The sequence below is a fragment of the Cariama cristata genome, unplaced genomic scaffold (genome assembly GCF_000690535.1).
Source record: "Cariama cristata isolate BGI_N322 unplaced genomic scaffold, ASM69053v1 scaffold19063, whole genome shotgun sequence".
Classification (NCBI taxonomy): domain Eukaryota; kingdom Metazoa; phylum Chordata; class Aves; order Cariamiformes; family Cariamidae; genus Cariama; species Cariama cristata.
Window position 1 is genome coordinate 9,826 of NW_009606952.1, and position 16,763 is coordinate 26,588.

At 44.0% G+C, this 16,763-nt stretch overlaps 1 protein-coding gene across 1 annotated transcript in view; it reads right to left on the bottom strand.

Annotated features, from left to right (window-relative positions):
• Positions 1-7,156: 7,156 nt before the first annotated feature.
• LOC104158813 (kalirin) overlaps positions 7,157-16,763 on the bottom strand; it is a gene marked incomplete at both ends in the record, with an annotated part of 73,771 nt that continues 64,164 nt past the window's right edge. Inside the window, one exon of the mRNA XM_009696563.1 lies at positions 7,157-7,403. Coding sequence (XP_009694865.1) covers positions 7,157-7,403 — 247 coding nt within the window. The remainder of the gene's footprint in view (positions 7,404-16,763) is intronic.

Consider the following 16,763-nt stretch of genomic DNA (forward strand, 5'->3'; position numbering starts at 1 on the left):
TTTTTATTTTTTTTTTCCCGTGGGGAAGTATGAAAATGCCTTCTAACAATGACTTTAGAAGCAAACTTCATCAGGACATGACAGTCTTAGAGAAACATCAAAGATTTGGGAGAATGCGTGGCTATATCTTGGCAACTCAATTCTCCTTCCTGGCCTCATCTTAAAATGCTTGGCCACATCTGCCTGAGTGTTGCTCTCAACACCTCAGACAGACAGAAATAAGGCAAGTGAAGAGAGCAAAAAGGTCCAGAGAGGTCATAAGAGAAAGCCTCTTTAGAGCTGCGATACCTCTCCCCCTGCCCTCGGTACCACCACTGAGTTTCCTCCCAGTTTCCCTGCCAGACCAGGTGCTAAACCCTTAGGCATTCTTGAGCTCAGCTGGCCACAGCATTTTAAGTTCCCTCCCCCCCTTTTTTTCTTTTTCAGTGAAAAAAACAGCACAGACACCATACAGTGAAATTTGGGGTTAAGCTGACAGGGGACTAGGTGGATGAATTTTTACCCCCTGTCAGAAGGGGAAGCAAAGGCAAAGTAAACAAGAAAATTTGCAGGCCTTCTCTCTTTTAAACAAAGACTCCTGTGTTTAAAATAATAAAAATCCACTGTACAAAAGCAAAGCAACTTCCCCCAAAATAGCCTTTCCTGTTTTATCAAAGCATTCATCAAAATTGTACTTCTCCACAAAAACAAAGTTCCAGGTAGAGCACTGGAAGCCTTCTGCTTTGACAAAGCAGCTGAAGCAATAGGTATAATTGACTTTACTGGTACCTGATATGTCTTAAACAAGTCCACATGGCTGAATCTAGCTTTAAATATCTAGTGATGCTATTCTGAAAATAAGAGAAAATAATGAAATAGAAATGCCACGTCAGAGAAATATGGGTATTCACAAGCCATCAGAACATGGCTCTAACAGTCTCCATACAATCTGTGTCCATGACTTGTACCTGCTGTGACTTACCGTGGAGGACAAGTATTTGCCATGCTTGGTCAGGCTGTGCCCAGCTTATCCAGTTACTCATGTGGTGCTTGGACTGATGCTGCCTCTAGGGCTTCACTATGCAAGGATTTGTCAGTATAGTTTTGTCTTCTTGCTGTACTGATGTACCCAACAGGTAAAATTCCTGGTAGACCTACAGTCATAGTGATATGAATACCCCTACACAGGTACAGCTCATCCTCTCAGGCTTGACTTGGCCTGCCTCTTAGAAACAATGAAAATCAGATCTCATCACCCATATTGCCAACTGTTGCTAAATATTTGTTAATTTTTTATTATTTTGGAGATAGCGGAGTCCAGGAGAAGGTGTAAGCATGGACAACACCAAGGACAGATACTTTATGGGTATCTGAGTTCTTCCGCAGGGTGACTGTGAAGTAGGAGAAAGCACAGTGGTCTGGGATCAAAAGATCGGTAGAGGAGCGAGGCATCACCAGCTCTCCAGCACTGGGGCAGACATGGCCCACTGAGGTAGAAAGGAGTGATACTGTGGGGAGAAGCTGTGAAGGGCTGTGAAAGTGAAGACAAACAGCCATTGCTTGAGGAGAGAGAGGAAGGAGACACAGCGGAGAAAAAACAAGGGAAAGGGTGACCTGATTGAAATAGAAAAGTGGTTTCGAGTTCTTTCATCTTTCTATTCCCATTCCCTTCACGGCTGCGTGCAGCCACACTTGCACACTGAGGTAGAGCAGTAGTCTCGATCTGGGCCTGGCAGCCCTTGGTGCCAGCCCACAGCAAGCCGCCATGTTACACCAGGCTGGTTAGCCGACTTGTTTCATAATTGAAAAGGAGTGAAAACACAGCAAAAGCTTTCCTGATGTGATTTTTCTTTGTAAGCCATGTCCTGAACTTGTAACAAGGATGCCAAGAGGCACTAAATGCTGGCAGGAGGGCTTCACGTAACCTCTCTTGAAGGACAGTCTATACTATGAAATTTTGACTCTGAACACCCTTGTTGGAATGGTGTTAGGAACAGAGGTGAGGGTTTGTTTTTTTATTTAAATACTGCATATTTATATTGACAATGGGAGCCTGAACATTGTTTGCTTAATAGAAACCCCATGCCCTGTTTATGTGCCAGTTAAATCAACTGTGTTATCTAATGAAATGTTTCCTTTAGTTCAGAGCCTTACAAACATTTTAATCGACTGCTCTTAATTAAGACTTTCAAAAACAAAAACAATTTCTCAGCCTCTACAAGGACAACTGAAGGTTTAATGCAGTGCAGTAAAACTTCTGAATCGTCCTCACACAGCTCCCCCAGGACATCAGGAATCATTACCATTGAATACGTTTCACAACAGAGATTGTTTAAAATGCAACGGAGAAAGTGCGTGAGCCAAAGCAGATCGCAATTTAATACTCAACAGAAACAGGGACACAATAAAAGCGGACTAGACTCTCTTCCCCCACTAAAATCCAAGATGTTCTTAAAAACAGAGACGTGGGAAGAAACAACTATGCTTTTCTCTACATAGATCACTCTTCTGAGACCAGAAACTGGAGGAAAGAGACTTCGAACCCCAACAAGAGCCGAATCAACCTCACCAGCTTTCCACACTAATCCATTAAACGATCTGCTCTTTCCCACAAAGAGTGGTCACAAAAACGCAGGTCTCAGCGTGACCTCTTTTTCATTAATACAACTCTTCTTCTCACCAGCCTCATTAAACCTTATTCTGCTTCCTTCTTTCACAGCCCAGCCTGCCATTGCACCTACCAGCCACAGGCTCTCTCTGGCTGTAGGATCAGGTAGGTGACCCCCTAAAAGTACAAACTGTCACCTGAGCAGCACCGAAACTCCTGTCCCTCCTGCCCAAAGCCTGGTGCTCTCCCAGCTGATGCACCAGGACCAATGTGACCCATCTGGGAAGTGCAGGCGAGAAGCTCACCTTGCCAACATACACCTTGCAAGACCTATGTTCCCTCTTCAGTTGGAAGAAACCCAACTATTTCTCCATTTGCTGTTACAAGGACCCACCACTGCCACCAAAGCCTTGCTGTTAAATGGCCGTCTGCCTGCACAGCAAGATGTTTGCATAGCATCTTAAAAAAATATATTCCTCATCTCCTCCAGAGATATGTACCAGACACAAGTATCCTGCTGGCAGGATCTGGTTTGGGGCCCTGAACGGGATCCCTTCGCATATCATCAGTCCAAAACAAGTACCATAAACTCCTATTTTTTTTTAACGCTTTCTTTTTCCTTTGGTGATGGAGGTTGTTTAAAATTACGGCAAGAACTAGCCTTTGTTACTCTTTGAATTACACTGTGACTTTGATGTTACAGGAAAAATGCTGGGTGAAGGGTCATAAGACAAGAGTTTTAAGATCAAGATTTCATCTAAATGTTTCATGGGCAAAATTCAAATTTGGAATCACTCAGTCAAAGCTAACAGGCTGACACTAGGAATATGCTTGTCACAGTGTGCTTAATGAATACTGGCTAGGTCATTAAGTTGCTTTCTATCCATGTGGATTTCTCTCTTAATTTGAAATTTATAGCTTAATACCTTAGAGCTCAATTATATGGCAAAAGAGACAGGAATACAAGTCACAACTTTCCCATAATTAGCCATGCGGGATAGTACAAACAGAGCTCCATTCCTAGTGTCACAGGTCTTTCTTTTTCCTTCCTATGAATGCTACTCAGAACAAAAAAAAAACATCCCACAAATTCTCGAGTACAGTAACAGAGACTGCAGACAAGTGCCTTTTACTCAGTCATCTGTAAATCACTTGCAAAAGGTGAATCCCAGAAACCTGTTTGCGTTTTTACAGAGGGTAATTGCAAACACTGTCAGATGATCGGAAAGGAAGGACAGGCAGGACTATACTTGGGCTCTGAGCTGTAGTCAAGTCATGAAAAAATCAAATGTGTATCCTCTAAAGGAACACAGCCAGCAGCCAGATGGAAGGCTGGGAGACCAGTCTTTAAAGTCTCTACAATTTTACTGATCAAGAACAAGAGAAATCTCTAAAGATATTTCATTACAAAAGGTAGAAAGTGTTTTCTTTCGGGTTTGTTCTCTTATACTCGCACCACGTCTTTCCCTTTGCAATACTTTATGTTAATTCATTATGTATTTTCAAAAGAATAGTGTAAAAAAGTGAGGAAGAGCCCGAACACATGTTTAGTTGTGAATTTCGGTTTTGCATTTCCAATGGCTTTCAGTGGGGCTGTTTAAAAAGGCTTATTTTTTTGTTTGATGAGGACTTGCATTGATGCTCTACAAAATGTTCTGGTGATCCCACCAAATCTTTCAAGCCTTCATCTGTTCAGGTGTTGACTGACATATTACTTTCTTTACTCTTTCATTTTAAGGATGGTAGGTAGTTTCTGTCAGCCACATGATTGACATTTATAGTCCACCATAACTTATAATAGGACCAAACATAGTAATTTGCCATTTCCCACTAAGCAGACGTAACTATGTTTTAATACTTGTCAAAACTCTGCATGTTTCTATCATAGACGGCAAATTCTATTATTAGAACTGTTAAGTTTTGAGTATAGATACTTTCTGTTCTTGAAATTACAGTGCTTGTAAAAGCAAAAAATTATGTGTCTTGGTAATCGCAAGCAAAATACAACTATTCATCTGCTCTTCTGCAACTGCAGATGTTTACCTCCTTGAAAAGAGAGGGGACACCATTTAGTGTTGATACAAGATGTGCCAGCCTTTGTTCTGGATTGTAGAGAAAGGCCAGAAATTTTGGAATCCTGGACCATGGGATTCCAAGACCAACCCATGCCTAAAGCTACTGGAAGTAGAGAAGGACAGGCACCTGAATAGTCAGAAGCCATTTATTATGCTAATCCTTCCAGTACCTCATGAGACCAGCAGGCTCTTCCAGTGGCTATTGTATTTTGCCCCTTAAACTTACCCTTCTTTCTTTATCCCCAGCATTTGTTCATTTAGTTTAAACAATTTCCTGTTTTCCTAATAGAGGGAGAACTGATTAGACACAGAACCTATTTGCTGTACTCTGGCCAAAACTGTGGCTTGGGTGGTTATTTTTATTATTTCTAGCAGCACTTCTGGAGATCCCATTAATACTGAGGCTCCCTGATACAGCTCTGCTACGTGCAGGAAGAAAACTGAGGCCGAGGGGGAAAGGGATGTAAGGAAATAAAGGCAATGAATACATGGTTGGAGCCAGCCGGCCACAGACTCACTCTGCACCTGCTTGGAGGTGTCGGGACAAGAGCCAGCTCCAACCTGGCAGCAGTCGCAGCGTGTTACGTGAGATGACCTGCCCCACAGGCAGGCAAAGCGTGCTAGCGCAGGCTCGGCGCTGTGCTGACACAGCCCGGTGGCTTCCAGGCATCAGTCGGCTTTGGTCCACCAGTCATGGCCTGGCACTGTGCCCATCGTGCCGTACCTGCAGCGCAAATGTGCCCTGAAGCTCACAGAATCGTGCCAGAAGCAGAGTCCCCATGTCCCCTGCCAGCCCTCAGCCCCTGCACCAGCCTGTATCCATCCTCCTTGGGATTTCCTGCCTCCCTTTCCACAGCCTACTCTTGCAACTTTTAGTTTTGTTTCATTTGAGGAAAAGCTCTACAACCTAGCACACTCATGAAGTTTGAGTGGTGTCTCACAGTGTCCTTCAGCAGAGGACCCAAGTCCGACTGTTGGACCATGCACCCAGCAGACACGTCTCTGGCTTCCTATGAGTCATGCCAGGCAGTGATTGCTCTTACACAGACCAGGCTGATTTTCAGCTTTACCTTTCTGTTTATTCACAGATCTAATTTGCATGCAAGCAACTGCAGTGCTGCTCAGAGGAGAGCTGAGGACCAGGACAGGCTCCTGTGGCAGCAGAAGCAGGGCAGGGCCCCGGGCGTGTGGCACTGAGGAGATGTGGCAGTGGGTCTAAGAAGTGTGTTACGAGTTTGGCGTTTGCACTGCAGACAGAGCTGACAGTCAGCGCTGACTTCACCTTTTCCCTCTTGCAAAACAGGGCAAGGGGAAGCACCTAACCAAATGAGACCTGCTGAGGGGATCAAATCTGAGAGGAAAAGCTGAGCTCTCCCCCCCGCCCCGGTTTGGATCAGACAGCTCTTTAAGGGAAACTCTGACTGCAGACCCTGGCCTTACTGTGCTGCTCCATCCTGGGGCTGTGCCCCGCTCCCAGCCTCCCCGGTGGGAGTGCAAGCAGGGAGCAAGGACAGACTACAGCCCAGTTTCAATGATTTTTCTCAAACCAAACAAAACCACCAAGCTTAACTTGCCTAAACAAGAATGGATCAAATTCTATTTCCATTAATGCAGAGGGAAAAAGAATTTTCAAAAAGCCAGTCCAGGTTGAGGGCTTGAAGTCAGGAGTGGGATGACAGGAGACTTTCCTCCCTGGACCTTACTGCATTGTGCGTGGCTAAAAGCAGGGGCACAGCCAAAAGGAGACCTGCTCTGGCCATGCTGAACTGAACTGGTTCTGGTCTCTCAGTCTGGAGCGTCTCCTATGGCTGGTTGCATGGATGCAATATGCGGCGGACACATTGCTCAGAACAGAACATCAACTAAATAGGCCACAGACACCACAGAGACGAACAATATTTCACCATTCATTGTGAGTGAAGCCCAAGCTCTCAGGATAACACCAGGGATGTGGTTTATTGCACACTAATTGTAAAGGATTCTTTCCCCATTGTACTGTGCCATTACACACAATGTCTCCAGTTCACGAGTCAATAGAGTGTACCAGTACTTACTGGTGGCTTCTTTGCAATAATAGACAGGCAGCAGGGATATACTAGACGACTATGCGCTAGTGTGCACTGTGGCACTCATAAAATAACATGTACACATTCTGGGGCATCCTGGGTGTATATAAAACATGACTTTCCCTCCCTCTAGACTTTTAGGCACTGAAAACATTCCCTTTGTTGTTTAAAGCTCTTATTTTTATCCAGAATCTCAAGACAATAATGATTGCCACACAGCAAAAGACGCACACGTACAAACATTGATTCATGGAAATGGAGTTAGGCTAGCGCTGTGCCCATTCACAGAGATCTGGTAACAAAACTCACTAATGACTAAACAGCCTTTTACCCACACCGACTGCAAGAGCAGCCCAAGCAGCTTTGCACTTACATGATACAAAAGGGGAAATCCAAAGCAGTCTTAAACCTGCCGGACTGTTGCCTACCTTTTCCTGAAGGGAAGAAGCAATCCATCTCCACGCTGCTGCGGGAATGAGAAATGCAGAGAGCGCTGCTGGGGACCAGACCCTCCTGAGGTGGGCTCCGCTCCGTGGTCCGGACCAAACACCAGCCTGGCCTTTCACTCGGCCTCTCCAGAAGCTCCACCGTCTGCCCCACCTGAATGCTCAGCTCGCTGCTGTGGCCCGCTGTGAAGTCCTGGAGCACCACGGTTAGTTCGCACCCTCCAGACAACTGCCCAGGTTCAACAGAAAAAAAAAAAACCAACACCAGGAATAGATGTTAGAGAGGGCAGGATGAAGGCAATCATCTTTGCATCATATTTACACTGGCAGACAGGATTTGTATTCCTTAGAAGCCAAGTTAATCATTTCTTTTGTCAAAGTTCAACATGTGGTGGCCCTGGTTTCCTTTACTTCTTATTGATTCTGCTGGGCTGAAGTAAGAAATCAAAGCTACCCACCCAGTAACCTTTTGAATGCTAGCTGTGGGTGAATTTTCTAGCTGTGGGTGTCCATCAAAAACCTTGCCTGTTTTCTTGCTTTGCTTTCTGGGGTGACTTTCTAGACTAGCAATAGCCCAGGCTGCCTCGGCACTGTCCCTCGTGGCAGGACAAATTCCAGCTTACTCCTCTACAGCATGAGCTAGACACACTCCCGTGTGCCACCCGTGCAGTGAGGAAACAACTACGTTTTTTTTGCAAGGCAAGAAACATGCCCTCATCTTCCCAAACTTGCTCTAGGGACCTCTTGGGAGACTAGGGAATCCTGATGGGGAAGATCAGAAAAGCTCCTCCCATGCTCTCTGATGGAAAACAGAGGTGTAAATATATAAACGTAGAGTGATTGATTGTATGCTGACTTCCAGGATTTGTAACTAAGAATAAATGTATCATCTTACTTCCGTACTGAGCGCTGGCAACCTGCTGCTTTCCTTCAGCCTCACACCCTGCGACTCTCAATGAACAATACTGGTCTCTGTTTAATCATAGTCTCTATATAACCAGAGACCGGATATATAAGCGTTTGTGTATATAGCAGAACAAAACAGAAGAAGTGATTGCACAAGCAGCAGAGCTAACGAAGCTTGTTTTTTTACAGATTTGGATCTCAGAGTTGGATTCTCGGTTGTGTAAAGGTGTGAGCACAAATCTGTTTTTCTGGTGTGAGGAATCCTTCTTAATGCTCTTCTGCAATGTGGATTTCTTGCTGTCTGCCTGTCATTAGGGGCCCTCCTTTGGGTCTTTCTCCTCTACATGCTGCTTGCTTCCCTGAAGCATGCAGGAATCTTTGAGGTCCTTATTCCAGTGTCAAATTTGATAGAAAAATTAGTTCACCGATTCAAAAGTTACTAAGATGAGAATAGTAAACAACCTGATTCAAAACAGTGTAATACCATAAACCTCATTTACTTAGGATATGAAGCTAAAACCAAGCATATTATAAAATGTTTTTAAAGGAACAACTTGTAAATCCAACTGAATTGGGAGAAATCTTGTAAGATGCTGAGTATCTCTGTGAAATCAGTGAAAACTGGGATCTGCTTATCAGCCTGAGGAGCCCCTGAGGAGAGCATGCTCATCTCTACAGACTTCACTCTTCAGCTGGTACAAGCTCAAAATCCCTTATCTTAGCCCAAGCAGCCCTGAACGCACACTCCCATGGGAACAGCCTGTCTCCCTGCTCAGTGGCACAGGGGGTTGCGTGTCCAATGCAGATGTGAAAGAAATCCTATTCACAGGGGTGATAAGTACAATTACAGAAAGGGGTCAGTGGACAAGGACTGGTTCTCACCTGTCCTGTGTCTCTGCCGTAGACGAAATGCTAGATTTGGGGAAGAAGAAGGAAATATTTCTCTGAAAGATTATTTGTAAATAAATAGAAAAAACAAACAAAACAAACCATGGCAGCTGTTTGAGGCCATTTAGACAAAGTGCTGGCATTAATCCTGGCAGAAAGAGCTCAGTGGGTTGATGAAAGCACACAACAGATCAGTTTAGCACCTAGCTATGCAGTTTATCAGCAAACCCACCATTCATCACGCTGACATAATCTCCCCATAACTGGAACACAAACATTCACAGGTATGATAAGTATAAGATATTGCTATAATATTTGCTGAGGTTTCTTTGCTGCGGACTAATTTGAGGAGTGGAAAATCTTTCTGATCCAATGTAATATCTGATCTGGTATGGTATGAAATATTTAAGACACAAGAAAAAACCTGATTACTTTTTGGTAAATACACTGACAAATATTACCAAATGTGATGAATTTCCCCAAATTCTTCCACTATCCCTTGCTAAGTAATTTTTCTGTCCCCCACATTATGATATCTATGATACTTTCTCTGAAAATAATAAAATCTCTCCTTCTTTTAGGGGAAAATATGTGAACAAATCCTCTGCTGTACCTACTTCTCTCCCAGAGATATATTTAAAGCCTCTGCATGCCCTGCATTCGAGTACCACTAGGTGTCCGTGTTTGCCATCACACAGCTAGCTAATTTGCTATAAAGAATTAACTCTCTCTTGTCTTCAAAGTGCTTATCTAAGTGTGATGAGCAGCGTCTGGGCATGAAGGAGCTGGTTCAGACAGGATTCGGAGACCCATCGCTTCCAATGATATGGGCAGAGGATGTTCCAGAATATTAAAAAAATTTCTTCAGATGGTTTGGGTTGATTTTTGAAAAATAAGTAATTTTTATTGCTTAAGCACAAAAGGTGAAACAGCCCTGAAATATTCCAGGGAAAAAGGCCTGGTGAAGGCAGTGGTTGGGAAAGTTTGGGACTAACAAGGCATTTCTCAGGGATCATCAGCCTGGGAAGTGCTGCCCTAAGTAGCATCCCACTCCCTGCCCGTGACACTGCCCTCCTCACTGTGGGCTGAGGGGCAACTCACCTAAAACCAGTCTGTCACAGGCCTCTGTCAATCCCTTTCCAAATGACTAAACATCTGTGATATAAACAGATGCTTCAATTAGGGCAACATCTCTAAACATTATCCCAGAGCAGGCAGGTGTGCTCCACGACCCTCAGGTACCATCTAGCCCTGAGCTCCTGCTTTCTCTGATTCACTAAAAATAGCAATTAAATGTAATGAGAACTGGAAGTAATCATCCCCTCTAGGAGCTGCTCAGCACCTAGTGTGATCAAGCTCTTCCTCAGCAGGGGAGATATTCACTGTCCCGGCTTTAGAAGCCTACCTTTGATGTGTGAGGGAGGGAGCTAACCTCTCTCAGCTCCCTGGAAGCTGTATGAATTTATATCACCTGCTTCTCCAACATCCTCTGGATGGAAACATGGACCAGGGCTTCCCCATGCTCCAACTCACTGGTTGAAGCCAGTGCTAAAACAATACATTTTCAGGGAAAGACCCCTTCTTTGGCAGGAGGAATTAAGCAGGTTCCCTTTTACAGGTGCAGGTGGTAGGTGCAAGCAGTTAGCTCAGGTAGGGGCCCACAGATCACTTTTAGGTGCCAGCCACAAAGAAGAGAAAAGGAGCTCCTTTCTTTTGCCCAAGGATTTCCAAGTATTTACCATGCCTGTTCTGTGTCTTACATACCACCACACCACAAAGAACATTTACTTAACAAATTAACCCACAGCAAAGTAATCTCTCTAAAAAGCTTATATTATACTAATACATATACAATTTGTAAGCCACTGAGGAATAATGCAAATACATCTGATTCCCGATGACAGAAATCCTTTCACCTATGAAGTGATCCCTCAAGCTATTAGTTACTTGATTTGTTTTTCAAGAGTAATTTTCCAGTCTCAGAGAAGTACATCATGCTTCTTTCTACGTCAGAGCATGCAAATTGAAATACAGATGGGCTGCTGGTTTCTCACACATGTTGCATTTGGTTTGGAAAGAGAAGGAAAATAGAGAATGCCCTTAAGGTTGAACTTCACAGGTAAATGGCTTCATATTTTAATATGTAACATTCACTTTTATTATTCCTGTGATAAAAACCACCATTAAAGCCACTGACTGGATATATCTGAAACCCAGACAGCAGTCTAATCTGTGTATGGCACAACAAGATTGGTGACAGACATTAAAATAAAAATAACAATGCAACATGCCTTTGCAGAGCACAAGGCATAACTGAAAGGTCTGACAGAGGGACAAATCTAATGAATTACATAGCAAGCAATAGCCTTAAAATCAAGAAGAAAAGGAAATGGTAGAAGCAAATAGCAAAATGTAATGAGGAAGCAGGAGGGCCCCAAGCAGTCCAGAGCAAACATGCAGTATGTCCTGAGAGAAGCTAGCAGGAGCTCCAGCCTGTCTCCACCATGCCTGCCATCAGCAAACCATCTCCCATCCTCTGCGTTCACTTGTTCCTGGGCTAGAAAGCATCACTGTGCATTCAATATGCAAATGTTTTCACCAGGATGTTCTAAAATAGATCAAATCCGAGTTAGAATGGAGCCCTGCTCTATGTCACCAGTGCAAGCAAGGAGTCAACCCTGCAGCCATTGAAAACTCCCCTCTCTACCGCAGGACATTGCTCACAAACCTCTGAGCATCGATGCGAGCAGTTTATGTCAGACACTGACTGGTGAATGAGTTTCGTCATGACTTACATGAGCCTTTTTGCTTCTGGGAACACCCAACCAAGAGCCCATCAGCTGCGGGAGGGTGAAGTGCAAGCAAGCAAAAGGATCCCAGGCATGGGCACATCCTGCTGCAGCAGCATCCAGGCTGCTCCAAGTGCAGGAGCCAGCTCAGCTCCAGGGACCAGTAGGTACCGGTTAGTGCAGGATTACCATGAGATGGTCTTTCCTGAATCACAGTATGTGTGCACGGCCACTGCGGCATCTGTTTAGTTTTCAACCACAAAGCAGCAGCCAGAGGAAGCAAGGCAGAACACCAGAGGCATATTTATCATTATACTGCAGAGAGAAAAGATCTAGGAGGTCACAGGCTGTCCTTCCTTCCCTCTAAAATAGATCTTAAGTAGTACTAAATCCACTCCAGTTGAAACAAAAGTGGGACGGAATAGCTCTCTAACAGGGTAAGCAGGGATTTGGGAGATGGGTGTCTGAAGAAGGGTTCCTTGGGCACTTCTTAAATGGCTAACTAAATTATTTATCCTGCAAATCGCAATGGATCTCACACTGGTTCTAAAATATGAACCCAAGATCTGAGAGGCAGAGAACCGGTAACAGTGATACTGTGGTGGTTGTATCAGCCTAAGTGAATAAATACCAGCTGCCCCAGAAAATGTAGCAGCATCTCAGTTGTCTGTTTCTACAAAGGTACAAAATATTGGCATGCTTGGTCTTCCCTCCTGTGGCAGAGTGCCATAATCAAGGTTCTAGTCCTTTTATTATTAAGGCCTTAAGCTTGTTAGAGGCTCATGAACCACATCATGGTCTCTGACATGTGAGGGCACATAACAGAGACGACCTGGCTATCTGTTCTGTCAGGGAACTACATTTGATGCTCATGGGAGTCCCTGTGAGCTGGACCACAGCCAGGGTTTTGATGCTACTGTCTCCTCCCAGCCAGCCCTGGGGCAGACGCTGCATGTACCTGAGCGATTCCTTTGGCTCAGTGCTGTATATGAATCCCTGGGCTGGATGCTGAGGAACGACTACAGCTCAGGCAATCTCATTACCAGTCATTGCCACTCACTGCCAAGTGAAATCCACAGATCAGTTCTGTGGGGTTCCCCATTTCCAAATATGTCTGTAGTTTGGTCAGACCCTTCTCGCAACTGAGTAGGGACAAAGAACAGGAGAAAAAATGTCAGTGCATTACACCTATCTCTCACCTTTGCATCAACTCCTTTTGAGTATCACACTGCCTGAAAACACAATAAGCTGAAGCTGCCATACCTTTGCCAAAGACTGTCATTTATCTGGCCTAAGGGCTTGTGACTGCCAAAGATGCTCTGTCAGTACGTAACACACCACTATCCTCTCATGCAATATTAAGCTATTTAAAAATAGATTATAATGCAAAGAACCATGCCCAGACCAACTCACTATACTAAATTATCCAACGTGCTCTGTTATTAAAATTGCTGTATCATTTGTTCATATTTACCTCCTTTTTCTTTGTCTGCTCCTAAAATGCTTCAATTTCCCCTTCAGTATACTTTTAAACCATAAAATCTTATTCAGAAGCAGAACCAGCAGTGCACAGCACCTGCAGATGTAGGTAAAACCCAATGTATTCCAGGTAGGTAAGAAGTTGTTTACTCTGCAGTACAAATCTCAAGTCAACATCTGATTTGCAATCAAATGAGAATGGAGAACGAATATATTGGGGTCAGAAGAGCTGCTCAGAGTATTTAAGCATTTTGAAATATGCCAACATTGTTGTAGAAATCCACACTAACTGCTTATTTACACATGTTCAATAGGACACAGAGCTCTGCTAGTTTAAACAAAGCATTCTGTGTGGTGTGGCACTGTCCCCTAATATAAATTGCTAGTTTTCTGTTGCTCTTAGGCTTTCTGCCCATCTGGTTTTGGATGACAGCCAGTTTTGGATAGAAGCATTTAGTCACCATAAACAGCCTATTTCAAGAGGGTGAGAGAGGCAGTGGGAGCAAGAATAGGATTTGCATTCTTATCAAGAGGTTAAAAAAAGTGAATAAAACCACTTAGATGTTGATTCTGTCTGCACTGCAATAGATCCAGGAGCTGTCACTCCAGTGGGCAGACAGGCACGAGAAATCTTATCCCCCATGGAGTTCTTTGTGAAAATTTCTGTAATTTTGTAGAGATTTTCTTTTTACTGGGAGGTTAGAGAGAACCTTCAGAAGATGCCTTTGAAGAATTTCAGTACTAGAGAATTGCTTTGGTTTTCTTACTTTGTAACAGGCTCTGTTTGGAGGGCAAACACTGAGTCACTCATGTTCCTCCCTCTAAACCCTCTGCAGCTCTAAAGGATGCTGAACTGAGAGCTCTGGCAATTCTGGTGAATGCTTCGTTGCATCCGTGCGGAGGTGTTTCTGTGGGGAGGGACTGTATTTCAGGAACCATGAGCTGAACCAGGAATAACCTACTACAGTCAGCAGAATTGCTCTGGACTGAGTTCAGAATTGGAAATTCGGTGGAGAACACCTGGCTAATCTCTGACTCTTTCTTAGTCCTCAGGCCTCTTTACCCATCTTCCATTACGATAGAATTGTTTTCCACTCTTTATGTTTTGTCTGACTGAACAGGGAAGATCACAAGTTGAGCTTCACGGGAAGGTCTCTTTATATTTAAGCACTTAGTCAAACACATGGCTAGGATAACGGTAACATCCTGTAGCCCAAATGTGCCATCTTTGCTCTTCTCAGCAAGGAGATAAGCGAGGCATCTGGATGTGCAGCATTCCATAAATCAAGCTACAGAAAGTTATTCCACAGCAGGAAGAAGAGACAGAGGTGGCATGTGGGACATATAAATATGCTAACGGAAAGGAAATCTGGTATTACGGTCTCAAATAGCACATACTTTTCCTGTCCAGCATCTCTTGCTGGAGTCTCTACTAGACGACCATATCCTGACTGTGCTGGATTTTGGACTCTGGTATATGCTGACATCTGCAGAACAGCTTGAATGGAGCTGTCTGAATTATTTCTGGAGCCCTTTTTCCAGAAAGTAAGACTAAAGTCAACCCAAATTAAACAGCACATCCAACTATAAAAAATGCTTTTGAAGATAAAGACGACCAGACTCACTTTATTTCACCCAACAAATTGAACCAGAGCATCAGTCTGTGTTTGATCCTATAAGAATGAAGGTTTTCTCATGGCATTTGGCTCAGAAAGCTGGTACTCAAATTCCATTCCTTTCTCTTCCCTGGAGAAGGCAAAATGGAGCAGATTCTTCTGTGTTTCCTCAGTGACACAGAGCCAGCATGACTGGCTCCAAAACCTTTGCTGCCAGTGTCACAGAGGGTGAGAAAGGCAGACAGATGAAATCCTCCAAGGTAAATCCCTACCTGCCATCTTTCACAGCCACAAGGTGCTCTAAACTCACCCAGGGTTAATAAAAGCACAAGAATAGACTGAAATCAGGGAGTACTGACTAGTTGCTTGCTTTCATATGTCCAGCACAGTCTGAGCAAAGCAGACAATCTTGACCCAGGAGGTCAAGGGTTTCAGTCATCAGATTGTTCATCAGACATCAACTCCCAAGACACTGCTAGCAAGTACACAAAATCTGATCATGTATTCTGGCCGGGAATTTTGTGAAACATCTCTAGGTACAAACAGCACAGGTGAAGTGTGCACAGTAAAAGGTCTACACAGCTGAGTCTAAAATAGAAACCTAGCCACCTGCATCATGTACCTGGTACCATTGAAGAAGAATTCAAGTCCAAGAGAAGCTTTAGAAAGACAAAGACAAGCACAAGAACCCTTGCAAAGGGTGGGCAATGTACACATCTGTCTTTATCTAACTGAGGCGTCCTGCCCTGGCCAGAGTTTTGAGAAGGGAGGAATCAAAAAATCTTCCAGCAGCCTTGTTCCTTGCTCAGACAGTGTTCCCAGTTGAGTATGACCCCCACTATTTGCTTGTCAGCAGAGAACCTACAGCTTCCCTGATACCAAGATCAGGGAATGATTAAGACCTACAGGTCCCTGATTAGCCACCTCTGCTTTTAAATTACACCGAAATAAAAATAGTTACCTGAAGAACTAGGAACAATGGCTCACAACAACCAGAGGGGAGACCTAAGACTGATTCCCTCTCGGGAAGGAAGCAAATGATACCCAGATGAAAAAGCACGATAAGATCACCCTAGGGATGCTTTAGAACAAAGTGAACCTCAGTTTGTGCACTGGATCAAATTTGCTCGATACACATATCCCCAGATTCTATTTCCTTTATAACCTGGACAATTACTTTAGACAGGTATGTTGCTGTCTGCACAGTTACACTTCTAATGGAGTTAGGAAAAGTGATATAATTTCAAACAATACCTGCAACAGATCTGCCTCCCCTTGTCAAATAAAAAGCAGACATTTCCAAGACAAGCAGTTGTAGATTGCTCCAAAGCTATCTTTTCCTGCTATGGTCACGCTGTAAGAAGTGAGTGCTTGAAGGCAGAAAAGGGATAATCTTATACTCTCTTCTTTACCTCTGCTGCCATGGAGGGATCAGCATTCAGTGGCTAAGTACCACTGTGTTTTAGATACATTTAAGCCCGATTACATTAGATAGATACCCTCCCCAGCAGACAGCCCTGCCCAGCTCCCAGCACTGTTACGAGGAGCACACAGGGCTGACGGGAGGATCTGCCTTCCTGTGTCTCAGCCCAGCCCAGATCCCACGATGCCTGTTCATTGAGCCTCTGCTGACCTTCACTGACCTGGCTCAGGTGCTCTGGACTCTTCTAAAACATACACACCTTAGCAATGAAGGCTGGATACCTGAAGAAATGCAAAAGCCTGCACTGATGCTTAGTAGCATCACAGGAAATCATAACGCTCCTCCTTCAGGGATATTAGCTCCTCAAAATGGGTAATGAGCTGAACAGAGAAACCAAAAACATGATGAAGGATTTAAAGTATCCCCTGATGTTTTTTTTCTCAAATTGCTGAATTCACCAAGCAGATGTTTTATATAAAACTGGCTTT